We start from the raw sequence: 18,454 nt of genomic DNA, 5'->3' as shown, positions 1-18,454 counted from the left end.
CAAGGCAAATCTATTCTCTGTGCCAATGATGAAACTGTTCTCTTTCTGTGCCCCCTATTCCTTGCTACCACTTCCCACCGGTGTTCATCCTTCTCCCCTGTTAACCTAATCAGTTCTTCCCTAGCACTATCCAATTCAGCCTCAAGGGCTCTAATCTTCCCTTCCTGTTCAGCTGTTTTCCTATCCCTTGAACATACTCTGCAATGCCATGGAAGAGATCTGTTTACTTCCACAATTCCCATGCCACTATGTTCCCCTCAATGTGACCATCTGTCTCAGCAGTTGCATAGAACCCCAGAACTAACTTTTCCACAGCAGCTCACACTTTTCACTCATTGTTGTTTACAATATTTTTACAAAATTTATCTAGACAATAAAAGCTCACAAGAGTCACTAATTATGTGGAACAGTAATATACATGTGGTGTACTGTTAATATAGTAACATAATGCACTTAAACTAACGTTAAAACTTAAAACTTGTATACCTGAAAAATTAGGCCCAAGATCGTGTATGCTCAATCTGGACTTTACGTGTTTTGAAAGGAAATAAAAGATAGAATTTAAAACCTTTAATTCCCCAAGTAGATATGGCACTACTAAATTTATGTGGAATGAAAACAACCTAAATTCTTTACTTAATACTTACACAAATGTCTTAAGTTTGTACATAAACCTACGTCTAAATGTGGAAACTGGCCTATAGGTCCTTTTTTTTTTCTTAGATACTCTAAAATAAATGAAACCATCAATAGATAATATGAAATACACTCTAATTAACTTCCTTACAGTGTAATATTAACTTAAGTGACAGTTATTATAGAATTAGCTACTTATCTTCACAAGTTCAATATTCAAACCTCATTGTGCTAAAATCTTTCAGGTTGTTAGACTGCGTCTTGTTTCTTCTAGTTGATCTACATTTTGACCTTTCTGTAGGATCTTCATGATCTGGAGGGCTTAAAACATAGAGCACACAGAAGAAACGTGTGGCCTAACAACCTAGAAGATGCCTGCAGTCTTATGTACCTCATTATGTCTTAGCCTTGGTCTAAGATTCTAGAACAGATGGCACCAATTAAATTAGATGATAATGTTGTGCACCACTTCTGCTACACCATTTTTTTTTTTCCATAGAATAGGAAAAAAGATATTCAGTATATTATGGTTAAAATGGGAGCTAACTGAGAATAGAAGGGTTCTATCGAATGAATTCAGCTCTTTCTCAGTGTCACTGACACTATTATCAACATCACTTAGCTTTGCTTTTTGTGGGAATTGAACTTGGGCTATATTTCTGTATCTTTCTTTGTAAAGGACTGTTTGAAAACAGAGTTCAGCATTTCGGTTTTTGCTTGCCACCCTTCTTACATGATCATTGCCAACGGCCTTGCTGCAATGGTAACACCGGTTCCCGTCAGATCACTGAAGTTAAGCACTTTAATTGTGCGGGGCTAGCACTTGGATGGGTGACCATCCGGTCTGCTGAGCGCTGTTGGCAAGCGGGGTGCACTCGCCCTTGTGAGGCAAACTGAGGAGCTACTTGATTTACAAGTAGCGGCTCCGGTCTCATAAACTGACATGTGGCCAAGAGAGCGATGTGCTGACCACATGCCCCTCCATATCCGCATCCAGTGACTCCTGTGAGCTGAGGATGACACGGCGGTCAGCCGGTACCATTGGGACTTCCAACATCTGCCTGGATGGAGAAAGTTTACATGATCATGTGTATAGCTAAATGTTTCAAATTCCTCCCTGAGATATGACACCACGTCTCTTTATCTAGTTTACTAAGCATGTAAATCCTTCTGCTGGTTTTAATTGCCCTTTGTACTTTGGTACTTCTTGTCTCTACAACAGTCTCATGTAAATGTAGATGTAGATGTGTCTGATACCCATGTCAGTGCGGTCATCTTCAAAGAGGGCAGGTCTTATATGTTGCCATTTGATGATCTACTGTAGTATTTCCATCATGAGTAGGCTTCCAAACAATCTGTTCTTTTGAGTTTTCAGAGGGTATTTAGTAATGTCTTGTCACGCTCACAACTTAACAGAAATGTCTCCTCCAATGTTGACAGTGTGTCAACAGATATTGCCATAAAATATGACTACAATGATTTCAAATTTCCAGTATCAGTTAAAGCTGCCCATCTTCTGATAAACAAAGGGCAGACATCAGCAACAGTTAACAGACTGCTATAATAGATTAATTTAGAATAGGTTTTATTGTATTTTATAAAGTATAAATGTGTTTTATATTTATGTTGTACATGTATGGAGCTGTTGTAGTCCATGTCACTGCAGTAGGTAGAGTTATTGGGATACTTGTGGTAAATGCAGTACTGAGAGGATTTGTAAGCTTGCAGATAGATGGGAGACAGGCAAACACAGGAGAGCATTACAGATGATTGTTAACTCAAGAACAAACTGCTGCACTAAATGTGAATCTACATTATGAACAAAAACATTGTAACAAAGGCCTATGTAAACAAAGCATTCATGGTGGAGATACTTCCCAAAATTCTCGTCAACCATAAGAAAGAGAGAAGAGATTTCTGTACTTAAAGAGCACAGAATCTGGAGAACATATCAATGGTGGCATGGTCCAGTTCCGCTCCATTATGGAGAAAATGTCTAGATATGGACAAGCCATAGGAAAAAGGCAGTCCAAACTCTTCTTCCAACTGCAAAGCTTGATGGACATTTGGAAATGGTTTGAGCATTATGTCATATTTTCCGATGAGTCATATGGTTTCATTAAAAGGAAAAGTTATGATTCTCCATAGAGTCAATCAAATTATTTTATGAAATCTTTTAAATGAAAAGTACAGGAACTGTTCTCCGCTGGGAACTACAGCTTCTAAAAATGGCATTATCTTCGCTGATATTGATGTAAATGATCCATTTGATCTGGTGAACATGGAGATGAAATCACTAGGTTAAATATTATTGGCCCATTCTGTGTTGGAGAAAGGCATTAACAGGCAAGAAATTGAAATAGCTTCTTAGTAAGAAATATTAAAAAGTTCCATTAACCAACATTCAGAATTTATTTGCTTCAATCCTCATGAGGATTTTGTCTGTTTCAGATATAAAATACAATACTACACAATTTTGTTGACTGTGCCAACCAAATAAGACATTTGTTTTATTTTTATAACATTATTGTAAAGTGCATTTTGATGAAGTGTTACAACTGTTGTCCCTGAAAGGATATTTTGCTGAGCAGGTATAGAGCACAGATAAAAATATATTTCTAATTTGAAAGTATCACTGATAGCCTGTAATATACACTAATGAGCCAAAACATCGGACCACTGCCCATCGCATGGTTGCACGCTTCCAGGTGGTGTTGCGAGCATGCGATGTGGTAATGGAAGTATGCACGATGATTTTTCTAATTGTTGATAACTGCAGGGAATAATTCCTCAGACAATATGGAGCAAAAAAATGTCATAAGGACGTGTAGTTCTAAATGTGTTTCAGGGGAGGTACACCAATTTCAAGGTGGAGGTTAAAGATCTTTGATGGTGATCTTTGACAATAGCAGCACTAGACACATGGCCCACTAGCGTTGGTTAAGCCAGACAACTGTGTGGAACATTCTCCAGGATAACTGCCACTATCTGTATTGCTTACATGTGCAGGCCTTATTACTTCCGAAATTTCTCGCGCCGCTGGAGCGCAAATAGAGGCATGAGTGACGTTGTGGACGTACAACCTCTGTGTGCTGTAGACGAAGCATGCAGCGTGTCCCCGACAGCTGACGTGGCCGCAGTACGCTCCCAAGCGCAGCCTCGGCCTAACCGCAAACAAACCTCTAAGCAACTGCATCAAAACCCACGACAACTTCCTTCGTGTCCGCGGTGTTTTACGAAACATTCGCGAGAGGATTGTCCACAACGTTGGGCCGTGTGTCACAAATGCAAAAAAAGGGTCATGGGTCATCCATTTGCAAATCCGACCGCATACATGATGTTCATGAACATAACGCTGATTCTGATTCTGTGTTGTCTGTCGATTGTACTTCTTCCCTTTCAGGGAAGTTACTCCTCAGGTCCAAATACTTGGTTGAGATGTTTGCATGCAGGTGGATACTGGTTCTGCTGCCACTATTATCAATTCTCAGACGTATCTTCAGTTGGGTTCTCCAATCCTGTCACCTGTCACTAGGCAATTACGGACTTACAATAAACAGAAGATTTCGAAGATTTCTCTCTTGGGACAATTTGATGCTGAGGTATCTTACAAATCTTTCGTTCACACTGTTCCCATATTTGTGGTCAACCATAGTAACGCGGAGAATCATTTTGGTTTCGATGCCTGTCGCGTTTTTGGGTTCTCCATAGATGACTCTGTCAGTGTCGTCTCTGATGCTATTCCTTATGCGCAATTGGATTCCTTGTTGACGACATTTTCGTCCCTTTTTTCTCTTGGGTTAGGCCATGCAAACGACTTTGCTTATATCACTCTCAAACCCACTGCTCTGCCTAAGTTTTTTCGGGCTCGGCCCATTCCTGTGGCCCTTCGTGATCAGGTCAAAAGGGAACTGGATCGTCTCACTGCTTCAGGGGTCTTGCTTCCTGTCACTTTCAGTGAGTGGTCCTCTCCTGTCGTTGTCATTGCTAAGCCAAATGGTGATATTCATCTCTGTGGCGATTTCAAGGCCACTGTAAATGCTCAATGCTTTATCGACACTTACCCTATGCCTCAACCTGAAGAAATGTTCATTAAACTTGCTGGAGGCCAGTATTTTTCTAAACTTGATCTGCCAGAAGCTTATCATCAACTTCCTCTCGACGCTGCTTCCCGGCAGATTCTTAGAACAATTATTGCTCCATGTCCCTGGGTGTATCAATTACATTGACGACATTGTTGTCACTGGCTCCACTACTGAAGAACATCTTCAGAATCTCCGCACACTTTTTCATGTCTTACAGACTGCCGGTCTTAAATGTAATCTTCAGAAATCACAATTTTTTCAGGTATCTATCACGTACTTGGGGTTCCAACTCTCTCGGGATGGTATTCGTCCACTTCAGCAAACTGTCGCTGCGATCGATGCCCTTCCTCGCCCTACATCTGTTAAGAAACTGCGGGCCTTCTTGGGGAAAATAGCATACTATCACAGGTTTTTACCGTCTGCTGCTTTGGTGGCTCAGCCGTTGCATCGCCTGTTGCATAAAAATGTGCCTCTTCACTGGTTCGCGTCATGCAATGTGGCTTTCCAGAAATTGAAGACAATGCTGAAACAGGTCCCGTGCCTGGCTACTTATCAACCTGGCCAACATCTTGTTCTTGCCACGGACGCCTCTCAATACGGGGTTGGTGCAGTCCTTGCGCACCGTTTTCCTGATAGTTCTGAACAACCCATTGCTTATGCCTCTAATACACTCACGGATGCACAACGAAAGTATTCTCAAATTGAAAAAGAAGCTTTGGCCATTATTTATGTTCTTCATAAGTTTGGTGTTTTTCTCTATGGATCCAAATTCATCTTGTTACGGATCGCAAACCCCTTGTTTCCTTGTTTCATCCATCAACATCACTTCCCGACAAGGCTGCACACCGCCTCCAGCGTTGGGCTCTTTACTTGTCTCATTTCAATTATGAGATTCATTTCCGGACGATGGCTCAACATGCGAATGCTGATGCACTGTCACGCCTTCCCATTGGTCCTGATCTGGCATTCGATAGGGACGAACTTTAGTATTTCCACCTGGATGTTCCCGAGCAGCGGGTTGTGGACGGGTTCCCCATCACCGGGGACTGGCTGGCAGCTACTACGGGTTCGGATCCTACCCTCTCCCGGGTTTTACGCTGTATTTAGAAGGGTTGGCCAGATCGTCCATCCGCTAAGACTTCTGATCCATTGCAGAACTACTACCGTTACCGCCTCAGGGCTAGGGATGGTGTTATCCTCCTTTCCACCGAAAATGCTTCGCCGCGAGTTGTGGTACCTGTGTCTTTGCGTGCTTCGGTCTTGCGCCTCCTTCACCAAGGGCACTGGGGTGTCTCTCACACAAAATCTCTGGCGCGCCGTCATGTGTACTGGCCTGGCATCGACTCTGAAATCGCACACATGGTCGCTGCCTGCGGCCCTTGTGCGTCACAGGCCACCGCCCCGAGGTCATCTTTGTCACTGTGGCCTTTGCCTGAGAAGCCCTGGGAGCGTATTCATGCTGACTTCGAGGTACCTTTTTTAGGTACTTATTGGCTTCTCGTTATTGACGCCTACTCTAACTTTCCTTTCATTGTCCATTGCACGTCGCCTACCACCGCGGCAACCACAAATGCTCTAGCTCGCATTTTCTCTTTGGAAGGCCTTCCCTCTACTCTTGTTACTGATAATGGTCCACAATTTGCCTCTTCCGATTATGCGGATTTTTGTGCCCGTCACGGCCCGTCCATTCCATCCACAGTCAAACGGTGAGGCTGAACGTCTGGCCCGCACATTTAAGGCTCAGATGAGGAAACTCCTGACTTCTTCTGCTGCTGATGATGCGCTTCTCCAGTTTCTGCCTTCTTACTGTTTCACCCCCATGGGCGACCACAGCCCGGCTGACTTTAGATGCCATTTTAGCGGATGACCCACGAGCAGCTGCTCGTGTTCTTTGTTTTATCAATTTGGCAAACCTCGCTAAGGACATTTGATGATATTTTTAATCCTATGCCTGTCAGTCTGTCTTTTGTGTTTTCCCTTTTAGTTGTTGTTGTCAACTTGTGCCTCGCGGTGCATTCTTAGAGTAGTCAGGGCGCTAATGACCATTGAAGTTGTGCGCCCGAAAACCACAAAAAAAAAAAAAAAAAAAAAAAAAAAAAAAAAAAAACAGCCCGGCTGAGCTCTTATTTGGCCGACAGCCCCGCCCGCTACTTCATCTTCTGCGACGTTCCACCTCACGGCCGCGGATGCCTTCGCTTGGCCTGTTCACCCCCCGCGACCTTGTATGGGTACGGGGATATGGCAGGCGGCCAAAATGGAGTCCTGGCCGCATCTTATGACACCGTGGCTGATGCCTGTATGAAATCCAAATGGACATGGGTGTTGCAGTGCGTCATTCAGACCAGCTTCGGCCTCGTGTGCCAGCAACGCCTGTTCCGGATGCCACTACACCACCTTTGGCTCTACCTGATGCTCGGGATCCTGGAATCTCTGATTACTCACAACGCAGTCCTCTCACCATCATCTCGGTGCCAGCACAAGAAGTGACACCAACAGGAGACGTGCCCATGCAGGAACCAAATGACCACCATCTGTCGGAACAACTCTACTTGTCTCCTCCTCCTACAGACGCGGACACATTGCCCATGTCTCCTGTTATAACAACCGGACTTGTCGCAACAGGCAGATTGGTGCACGGGGCCCCAGCATATGCGACCACCACATCTCCTGTCGTTTCGACCCATTATCATCGGGGACACTTCCGTCCGTACGGGAAGCCTCCTCCTCAAGACTTTACGGCCATTCAAACAACATCTATGGATGTTAGCAATCTACAGGCCACCTCCATCAAGACATGTGCAAAAACTTCAAAGGGGGAAAAGTGTTGTGACTTGCCAATATTTCAAAGTGCCGCCGCGCAGTTACATGCGTCCTCTACATGCGGCGCTGTCTGCCAGCCATGCAGCAGTAGCGTCACCTAAGCGGCCAGCCAGCCAGCGGCCTCTAGACTCGGACTCAGTTCTGATTTGACTGTTAAAGTGTACACACGTCTTACTTTGTTTACTTGATCTGTGACTTACATGTTTCGTGTTGTCCTTGAAATATATTTCTTCAACTTGAAGTTATAACAATGTGTTCCCTGAGAGCAATGATATCTTGGTTAAATAGCATTTCAAGTAATCTCCATGGCCCACTACAAATATGAAATCTTAAAATTACCAGGGATGAGAAGAAATTACATGTCAGTAGTAGGGAAAAGTCACTCATTGCAGTGTTAATTAACATATGCTTTACTTTGTACACACACACACACGAGCATCCACACATGGGCTCACACGTGCATGCGCCCCCCTCCACACACACACACACACACACACACACACACAACCACACACACATTCTATCCCTGCCTTTCTGATATTTTTCCCTTTTGGAAGTAGTATTTAGTTATTTTAATATTCTTTAACTCCATTTTAGAGTTTACATATTTTATGTCATATCATTTGATGAGGTGGACAAAATGTGGTATATTTTTAAAATGCAGACATTTTCTAGTTTTTTGCTAACCATTTCTTGTGTATTTACAAAAATATTACTGTGTGTATTTGGTGTGATATCTCAATTACTAATTTGAACACCGATTGAAGACTGAAATTCCAAAAGGCTGACTAGAAGAATCAAACACTCCTCTTGAATGGGCTGACATAATGTTGCTTTCCTCTTACTTTGGTACTTGTTCTTAATAAAGGAAAACAATGCTTTAAAATTGTGAAGTATTTTCTAAATTTTAATTTATTGTATTTTTTATTTTACTTTTACTTACTAGGTTAACAAAATACATTTGGAATTAGCAACACAAATAACAGCAGATTTCCGTGATGCTTTTTCTGGTCCTAATGCCAAACATTTTGCACCTACTAAACAACTAGCAGAAGCTTGTCGAGTTGTGTCTGTTCTGGATCCAAAAGTGAAGTAAGTAACAGCTGTGTATGGTATATTAATTGTCAAAAATGCTCATATTTTTTTCCTCTTTTTTAAACTTCATGACATTTTGATGTGTTTATCTTTATAAAGTTTGCTGTTATGTTGTGTGAAGAGTTATCTTGCTTTGATACAACTGCCGTCTGTTGACGAATAACGTTCGAGGACATGGTGGGGACAGGGTAGGGCTGTTGGGAGGATTGAGGTGGGCGAGGGGAGTGGAAAAGTAGAGAAGTGGAGAAAGAGGCTGGAGGGTGCATTGACGGAATAGACGCCTGTGTAGTATTGGAATTGGTGCAGGGAAGGAGATATGTAAGTGGACAGGGACTAGCAAAGGCCGAGGCCAAGAGGCTGTGGGTATGTAGAATATACTGCTGAGAGAGTTCCCACCTGTGCAGCTTAGAAAATGTGGTGTTGGTGGAAAGGATCCAGATGGCACAGGCTATGAAGCAGTCTAAGAAGTGAAGCACATCATGTTGGAAAGCATATTCAGCAACCAGGTGTTCCAGCTGTCTCTTGGCCATAGTTTGTCGGTGGCCATTCATGTGGACAGACAACTTGTTAGTTGCAATGCCCAAGTAGGAAACAGCACAGTGGTTGCAGCTTGGTTTGTAGATCACATTTGAAAGCAGCCACATGACCTACAAACTAAGCTGTAAACACTGTGCTAGGCATGACAACTAATAAACTGTCTGTCCTTATGAATGGACAAGAGACAGCTGGACCACCCAGTTACTGAAAATGCTGCCCATCATGATGCACTTCACCTTAGTGACTGCTTCTTAGCCTGCACCATCTGAATCCTTCCTGCCAGCATCAGCTTTTCTGAAATGTGCAGGTGGAATTCATCCTGCAATGTATCCTATGTATTTGAAGACTGGGACCTCGCCCAGTGTTGCTGCCATGCTTGCTGACTGAGGTCATCTGGGGTTGTGCAGAATCACTATTCACCACTGAACACAATGTGACATCATTCCTCAGCAGTCTACTCATTCCTGTCACTGCACTGTTCCAAATGCAGCCGTTTGTGTTGTGGTGTTAATGGCAGCCTATTTATGGGACAGAATTCCCTAGTCTTATTACTGCTAGTCTCCAACCAGCACTGCAGGATTACACAGAATGTTGCAGGGAGTGCATTACTTTTTTTCGAATGGTAGGTACACATGTCAAGGAGTTACAATGTGTGTGGTGCACAATACAACGATCTCCTCTTGTGGTTGTCAGATGAGGTTGACTGGAACACTAACGACGAGATGCCTGCACTCATGTTCCCATGCAGTTCAACATCAGGCTGCTGTTGTATCCAAAAGCTCCACATATTTGGATACTGCACAGTTTGACCATCCAGCTGAATGGGGACCCACAGTGAGGTCGCTTTCAAACTCGTGTCAGATGCTGATAACGCTGACTCTTACAAGTATGCTGCATCTCCATGTCTTTCGCAGGGATCGCTCAACATCTGATGCTGTTCACCCCCTTATTAACTCTACCAGCTCTGGTAACAACACTAAACACAAACAATATTAATGCACTCTGTTGCTCATTCTACCAGTGACAGATAATCACAACTCTATTCATTTACATACCTGCCAATGGTGTGTACGTATATGAAGTTACAATGATGTCCAACCATATCTTCTAGGTGCTTCATTTTTTTGTCAGGCAATGTATAAATGAAAAGTAGATGTTTTTACAGATATTTAGTTATACATTAAATGATTTAGTAGAACTGGAGGTGGTAGTGGTAGCACTCATTTGAAGTGTATTATAAGATAGATATAAATTATGATTATGAAAATTCTTTATTTATTTACTAATGCTAAAACTGACATAATTAAGCACACACATGTAATTTGTATAACAACATAGCTTATAAAAAAAATTCAAAATAGGTGACATAGTAGTATAATTGAACGTGTAAATTATAGTATGTTGGAGTAGCTGCTGCATTTCATAGCAGACAATTTACTCTTGGTTTTCACATAGCGTTTTTGTGCTCTATCTAGAGGTACTCCAAAGTATTTTGATGTTATACAGTGATTCAAAAGAATGCTGTCTCATGTCAATTGCAGATTCCTTGTTTCCTGCATGTTCTGTAGGTAGGAGGTGCAGTCTTCTGTTTTTAAAAGATCGAGCCTTAACTGGGGTGCTTTGTATTATGGACAAAGTTTTATCAATGTTTCTGACTGTTTTCTGTCTACAGCCTCAAGTGTTTTTTAGGTTTATCGATTTGTCATTAAATGATGTCATCTGGTAAAAGTTGGCTCTTTGTGTGTGGTTTTATATGGATGGGAAACTGAACACTGCGTTTATATAGCCCATTTCTTTTCTTTCCTCTCTTTGTTCCTCCTCATTAGCTATACTGTTACTGACAATCAACAGAGAACTTTTGTATATTACTTCTTGGTTGGCGTGGAATCCTTCATAATCTTGTACACTGTGATTACAAGGAAATGACGACTAAGAGTATTATATGCATCAGGTAGGTCAGGGACAACAGCTCCTTTTATGTTTTGGTTTGCAAATCTATCTTCAATATATCATGTCAGATGTAGAATTTTTATGTACAGCATTCCCCTTTCGGAAAAGGAGCTTGTCCAGGAATCACGAGTAGTTCAGTGAGCTTTGTCTTTCTTTCTGGTTTATTCCCTCTGGATATTCAAATAGCTGACACAGAAGAGAGAAGATTATGCAGTTTTTAGGATCACTTGAATATTTCCCTGATTTAAGGATTGCTATAACTCTATTTTTCCCACATGTTTGTGGCACTTTCCAGGAGTAAATGATGTTGTTACATAAATTTAAGCCACCCTTCTCTGGTCAGAGGCCCAAAATGTTTTATTTATTGTTGCAAGTATCATCCTGACCTACTTCCTTTCCATTCTTGCATTACTTATTTTCCTTATTCATTTCTTCCATAGTAAATGGCCTTGAAAACACATGAGTTTGTCTGTTATTCTCCATTATGAAGTTTTTTTTTTTCTTCCACTAATTTTAAGATTTTCCTCTTATGAGGGACCAGCAAGTAATTTGATTAGGAGGTTGGTACAGTGTGGTGGTACCTTGTGTGGATCATTGATAATATGCCTTAATTACTTCCAGGCTTTTTGACCTCTTGGCCTCTCAGTCTGTTATTCTCCAGTATGAAGTTTTGTTTTTTCTTCCACTGATTTTAAGATTTTCTTCTTATGATGGACCAGCAAGTAATTTGATTAGGAGGTTGGTACAGTGTGGTGGTACCTTTTGTGGGTCATTGATAATATGCCTTAATTACTTTCAGGCTTTTTGGCCTCTTGTTGCAGTATCTGTTTTTGCCGTCTTTATCTGTTGTCATTACCCACAGATGGCAGCACTCTTTATTTGGTGGCAATGGTTTGTTGTAAAACAGATTATTAACACATTGGTTGTAGTAATGTGAAGTTTAGATTATTCCCAATTAGCCATTTTTGAGTTATACTTTTTCCTGGACAGAACATTTTGCGGTCTGAAAGCAGGAAACACAGGTACATTATGGGTCTCTGTTGAGTCCTTACAATACCTTTGCAAATAGATTTCATGTATTGATGAGATGCTGTTTCACAGAAAAGTATAAAATCTGGACTGAAACCACACTTTCATCTTCCACTGTTAAAAAAAGGAATGTGTTTGCTATGGTGTATGGGGGTCAGCTGATTACAATCTCCCTACTGTAAAGTAGCTTCTTCGGTCTCACTATGTTATGAGTAAGAGCATACACCGCACTGATTGTTAGACACCAGAAATGAAGGACACATTCAGTATATTTACGTCATCGGTATTCTGAATGAATAACATACCTTTAGCGGTTACTAAATTGGGAATATTACTGTGTTTCTCAGATCTGCTGAGTAGCAGATAGGCACAACTACTATTCAGCATCTTTGCTGTATGGTGAGTAATGACTATTCTTTTCATAATATTGTTACAAAGGGCAAGATAAACATGTAGATGAAGCCAATCATGGTTGGAATTCTGGCAGCCAGAGAATGACAAGAACAAAAATCAAGATTTAGTGCAAGTCGTTTCATGTTGATGGATTCTTCCATCACTTCATGGTAGAACTATTTCATATTTGACATTACAGCGCGTGATGGGAGAGGGAACTGGGTGTGGGGGTAAGGAGGAGGCTGGAGCTGAAAGGAGACCCCCTCCCTGTCCCAACCTCCTCCTTACCCCCACCACCCAGTTCCCTCTCCCATCATGTGCTGCTGCTCGCAGCCTGGCCTCGGTAGCCAGAGAATGTGGTCATGTGCGTGTGAGTTGTGTTTGCGTGAGTGTGTGTGTGTCTTTTGTCTATTTTTGATGAAGGCATTGATGGCCGAAAGCTCACTTTCGGACAGTCTTTTTGCTGTGCCTATCTGCAACTAAGCACGTCTGCTGTATGGTGAGTTGCAACTATCCTTTTCGTAATATTGTTACATTCCATCCTGGATTCTCCATTGCGTGTCTTATTCTTTGGATAAATTTATTTATTTATTTAGTCAGCTTGTTACAGAGAATCAAGTTATTAAATGAGTTGACCCTTTTGATTTTTTTTTTTTATTTATTTTTTTTTTTTTTTTTTTTTTTTTAGTATGTAGCACAGTATGTCAGTAAATAAGTGCCAAAATGGGGTAGAGCCAGTAATAATCAACGTAATGTTTATTTTATTTTTCTATATATTCATCCTTTACATTCACTTATCCCATATCTTTACAAGCCATTCATAGCTGGTAGCAAAGAAGTCCATTGGTTGCTGTCACACCCAATGTGTAACCTCATCAGCTATGATATCATTGTTTTCAAAATGTCAACCACTCAAATGAAATTTTAGGGACTCATACAGGAGAAAGTCATCAACGGTTAAGTTAGGACTGTAGTGTGGATGTTCCAAGTGTTCCCAACAAAATGCATGTAACAGCTCATGCATTCGTCTTGCAGTGGGAGGATGGATATATTCATCCAGAAGAATCAGTCCCTCTGTCTGGAGGCCAGGTCATTTGCAGCGAATAGCCTGTTGGAGTTCCCACAGAGTTGTGCAGTTTGTCGCTACTGTAAATAAGCCATTCCTTTTCAAAGCTCTATATTTTATGAAGTATTACATGTTCAGATACACTCCTAAGACAAAAAGAAGAAACAGATTCACAATGGGAGCAAGTAAGTTACATGTTAGCCCTACCTCTGGCCCTTATGCAAGCAGTTATTCAGTTTGGCATTGATTAAAAGAGTTGTTGGATGTCCTTCTGAGGGTTATTGTGCCAAATTCTGTCCAGTTGCTGGTAGGAGGACTCTGCGCATTATACTTCAAAATTTGTCAATTGGGCAGAGATTCAGCAACCTTGCTGGCCAAGATAGGATTTGGCAAGCACAAAGACAAGCAGTAGAAGCTCTCACCTTATGTGGGCAGGCATTATCTTCTTGAAATGTAAGTCCAGGATGGCTTTCCATGAAGGACAACAAAACAAGGCATAATCAACATATGGCTGTGCTGTAAGGAAATGCACTGTTTATGACAACCAAAGGGGTTCTGGTATGAAAAGAAATGATGCTCCAAACCATCACTCCTGGTTGTTGGGCTGTATGGTGGGCAGTAGTCAGGTTGGTATCCCACCACTGCCTGCGGCATCTCATGGCATGTCTTCGCCGTGGAGTCTCATTGATTGGAGTAGAATTGTCTTCAGTGGTGAATCCCACCTTGGATTGCACCCAATCACCAGAACTTTCTGAACCATTTGGGTAAATCCTTCATGGTGCACCTTTTTCTTTTTTTGTCTTAAAGCTTGCATTGATATACATATAAAACTGTAAACACCAAACTTTACATTTTGCACTCTACAAATGTTCTATGAGAGTCCCTCTGGTCACACACACACACACACACACACACACACACACACACACACACGCACACATATTCAAGTGGTAGTTAAGTTCATTCCACACCTTATGTAACAACATCCTGTTAGTGGTCACCACAGCAGTACTGATGCACTCTCTGAGCTGTTCCAGTGTTGTTGGCAGTGGGAGTACATAAACACAGCCTTTAATGTACCCTCAAAGCAAGTCAAAGGGCTTTAGCTCAGGTGACCTAGGAACCCAAGTCATCTTCGCCACTACATCCAGTGCAGTGATGCAGAAGCTTGTCCTTTATGCACCGACCGCCATCAGTGTTCCGATGAGGGATTGCCCCATCCTGTAGGAAAATGAAATTCTTGAAACCAGTAGTCAGTTTAGGAAGCAGCCACAACTGGAACATATCAAGATAGGAGGTACCCTTCACAGTCATCTCACAGAAGAAAAGCAGCCCATACAACTCTGTCTCGGACTCTACCCAGGAAACATTAATCTTCAAACAATGGAAAAACCAGGATAGAATGTAAACTAACTCCGTCTACAGGCCGCAAGCGACCCATCGGGACCATCCGACCGCCGTATCATCCTCAGGTGAGGATGCGGATAGGAGGGGCATGGGGTCAGCACACCGCTCTCCCGGTCGTTATGACGGTTTTCTGTGACCGGAGCCGCTACTATTCGGTCGAGTAGCTCCTCAATTGGCATCACGAGGCTGAGTGCACCCCGAAAAATGGCAACAGCACGTGGCGGCGGGATGGTGACCCATCCAAGCGCCGGCCACGCCCGACAGCGCTTAACTGCGGTGATCTCACGGGAACCGGTGTATCCACTGTGGCAAGGCCGTTGCCCAGGATAGACTGTAACAATATTAAATATATCCTATGTTCCCGTAAGCCTCCTGGCCTCAACTTTCATTAGTCATTGTCCTCACCCATCCATCCCCTTCCCTGTTCCCATTCCAGCACTACAAAGCCCTCATTCCACCATCGCACCCAGTCTTTTTTCTTCTCTTTTTTCGCTACCTCCCCCCTCCACTTTTCTCCCCTGCCCTCCATCTAACCTCACAACTGCACATAGCTGCCCTACCTCCTTCCACCTTGTCCCTGTGTGTTCCCCGGCACCACTTCACTGTCCCCCACCCCTACCCTACTATCTCTCCCGTGCCCCACCCCAGCCTCCTCCAGTCCCACCGAGTCGCCACTCCCGTCTTGTAGTGTACTGCTGCTCGCAGTGTGGCTTCAGTTGCCAGAGACTGCAGTCAGGTGTGTGTGTGTGTGTGTGTGTGTGTGTGTGTGTGTGTGTGTGTGTGTGTGTGTCATCTATTTTCAACGAAGGCCTTGCTGCCCGAAAGTTTATTTGTGACAGTCTTTTTGCTGTGCGCATCACGACTCATCATCTCCGCTATATAGTGAGAAACATGAATCTTCAACAAATCTCGTTCATGTACCGCAACTTCATGAGGATTTTCAGTGTTCCACACTTTCACATTGCGCTGATTAACCTTTTCAGATAAGTGGAAGATTTGAAGAAAATGTTAAATGGGAGGTTCCTTCTTCACTGAATATCAGCTTAGAGGCAAAATGTCTGTCCTCAACTGCTTGCTGCATTGTGATACAAATTTGAAGGTGCCAGTTGTAGTGAGATGCACAACGTGATCTTGCTGAGCTTACAGTTCTATTCATGCATCAGTCATATTTGTGGATCTGATACTTTTGAGAATACAGAACTTTGAAAATTATGATCATATGTAGTAGCCCTGTACAATGTGACATTCATGGTCAAACCGTGAGGCTGGAATTTTATCACTATAACCACTTACATGTCCCAAATATGGCAAGCATAGATTTGTAGGCTGATGGAATTGTCTTGGACCTTTTTGTTGTTGGGGACTAGGGATGTTACCTTCCCATGGATGATCATTTGGTTACCAGTTAAAATTGGTGAACTCTGTTACAGCCCATGCCATGAGGTCCTCTCTGTCCTCAGAGTATCAAATGAGGTGCTGCAAAGAAAGATCCATTCTGTTCATTTGGTGTTTCTCAGTCAACATGTGAGACATCCAGTGTGCACAGACTTTATGAAACTTCAATTGCTCATGCATGATGTTGTAAGTGGTTGAGTGTGCACAACCTCCAGTACATGCTATGTCTTCAATGATCACATACTGGTCATTACGAATGATCTGATTGACATGGTGCTATGTGGTTTCAGGTGCCACCACCACAAGATGACCAGGTTGCTCTTGATCTCTGATGTGTTGCCTTCCCTTGTTAAACTCCTGGAGCCAGCTGAACACAAATAATTGTCAGCATACACACAACACATTTTACGATGTACGTTTTCTGCTGACAGTCCTTTGGCCTACAAGAAACACACTATTCTAGCTGTGCACTCTCATCTTGCACTGCCTACCATGCAATACCTCCCAGCCTTTATGAGAAGCATACATTTGCTGCAGTCTGCTGGTAAAATATGGCTACATAATTAAAAAAATGATATTAGGTAAACTAATGTTTGCGACTTATTTATTTACTTACCCTTGTAATCCAATTTTTACTGTGTCTGTACTACAGAGACTTCCAGTCTCATTTACCTACATTCATGTTCCTAATTTCTGTTCAAATGTCTCATTATTTTCAACTCTCTTTTCATCGTAGAAATTGGTGTAATTTTTTTTCCTCACATTAGTAATTTTTGCATAGTCACACCACCATTTTATCATCATAAAAGGCAACCCTTTTAACTTTGTTGTCATCTGAGATTTTGCAGATAATCTTGTTACCAGGTACTTTATATAGGAGTGTTTGTGCACTGCTAAGTGTATAAATGTGTGTGGTAACAAACTGTAGTTGTGAACTAGAAATATATAAAAGCCTGCATATACCACAATGAAATTCTGTTTCACTATGTCAGTAGCATAAACTTTTATCATAATTTTCTGTGTGGATGGTTTATAAATCTCTTTATTTTCAGGCGAGACCTCTTGAAATGGTTCATTGGTTTGCAACTGGCCGAGTATTGTCATCTCTTTCAGGAAAACCAAGATACTGCTTGGTTAGACAAAATAGACAGAAGGTATGCGTGGCTAAAGAGACATTTACTCGATTTTGAAGACAAATTTGGATCAATGTTTCCTCCAGAATGGGAAGTATCAGAGCGCATCACAGTAGAATTCTGCAATATTACCAGGTAAATATAGTCAAAATGTAATTGTTTCGTCGTAATACCAGAAATTTCCATAATTTCCAAACATTATTTGTTTGTTATATCTTTTCTTTAGTGTTTCTTGACAAATGCAATATTTTGGATAAGAAAAAAGCAGATATATTGGAAAAGAAAAGTAGCAGATATTTTCGAAAACCAAAATAGTAGATATTTCAAAAAAGAAAACTAGCAGACATTTTGAAAAGAAAAATGGCAGGTGGTTTCATATATTTTCACTTGCTGAACTCTTGCATGGCTCAGTGTCTAAAAAGCTATGAACATTAAGCAAAGTAAAGTTTTCTGTGCAGCAAACTACTGTATAAAGGGGCTTCTTGCATGTGTTATATGTCCGTACCCTGGTTCTCATGATAACTTACACACACACACACACACACACACACACAGAGAGAGAGAGAGAGAGAGAGAGAGAGAGAGAGAGAGAGAGAGCACTGTGGTGTGGGGTAGCAAAGACATAAAGGCTGGAGAGGGAGGCAGCAGCACAGGAGGATAAATATGTGAGTGATGAAAGATCTCATGGCTGTAAACAGAGGTAGTAAAATGGTTAGGGGTAGTGGGTAGTCTATAGGCCAAAGGCTAAGAAAATTTTGCCCTAAAGTGAGAGTAAGAGCAGTACTCTCGATGGTACTCCCACTGAAGTGTACACCTACTCACTACACCCAAAAGTTTTGTATTTGTTAGTTGTTCAGTTTCATTGTCATCAATTTCGAGGTATTTGTAGCGGGTAGAATGGTTTCTGT

At 42.0% G+C, this 18,454-nt stretch overlaps 2 protein-coding genes across 2 annotated transcripts in view; both read left to right on the top strand.

The window, feature by feature from the left end:
• Positions 1-18,454, top strand: part of LOC126203065 (39S ribosomal protein L44, mitochondrial) — a 644,782-nt gene that overhangs the window by 131,229 nt on the left and 495,099 nt on the right. The window lies entirely within an intron of this gene.
• LOC126203059 (vacuolar protein sorting-associated protein 53 homolog) overlaps positions 1-18,454 on the top strand; it is a 155,659-nt gene that overhangs the window by 36,220 nt on the left and 100,985 nt on the right. Inside the window, exons 5-6 of the mRNA XM_049937297.1 lie at positions 8,488-8,633; positions 17,466-17,681. Of these exons, the coding sequence (XP_049793254.1) occupies positions 8,488-8,633; positions 17,466-17,681 (362 nt within the window). The remainder of the gene's footprint in view (positions 1-8,487; positions 8,634-17,465; positions 17,682-18,454) is intronic.

This window comes from Schistocerca nitens, chromosome 9 (assembly GCF_023898315.1).
Source record: "Schistocerca nitens isolate TAMUIC-IGC-003100 chromosome 9, iqSchNite1.1, whole genome shotgun sequence".
Taxonomy (NCBI): Eukaryota; Metazoa; Arthropoda; class Insecta; order Orthoptera; family Acrididae; genus Schistocerca; species Schistocerca nitens.
Note: the sequence above shows the minus strand (reverse complement) of the source record. Positions and strands in the feature narration are given on the sequence as shown.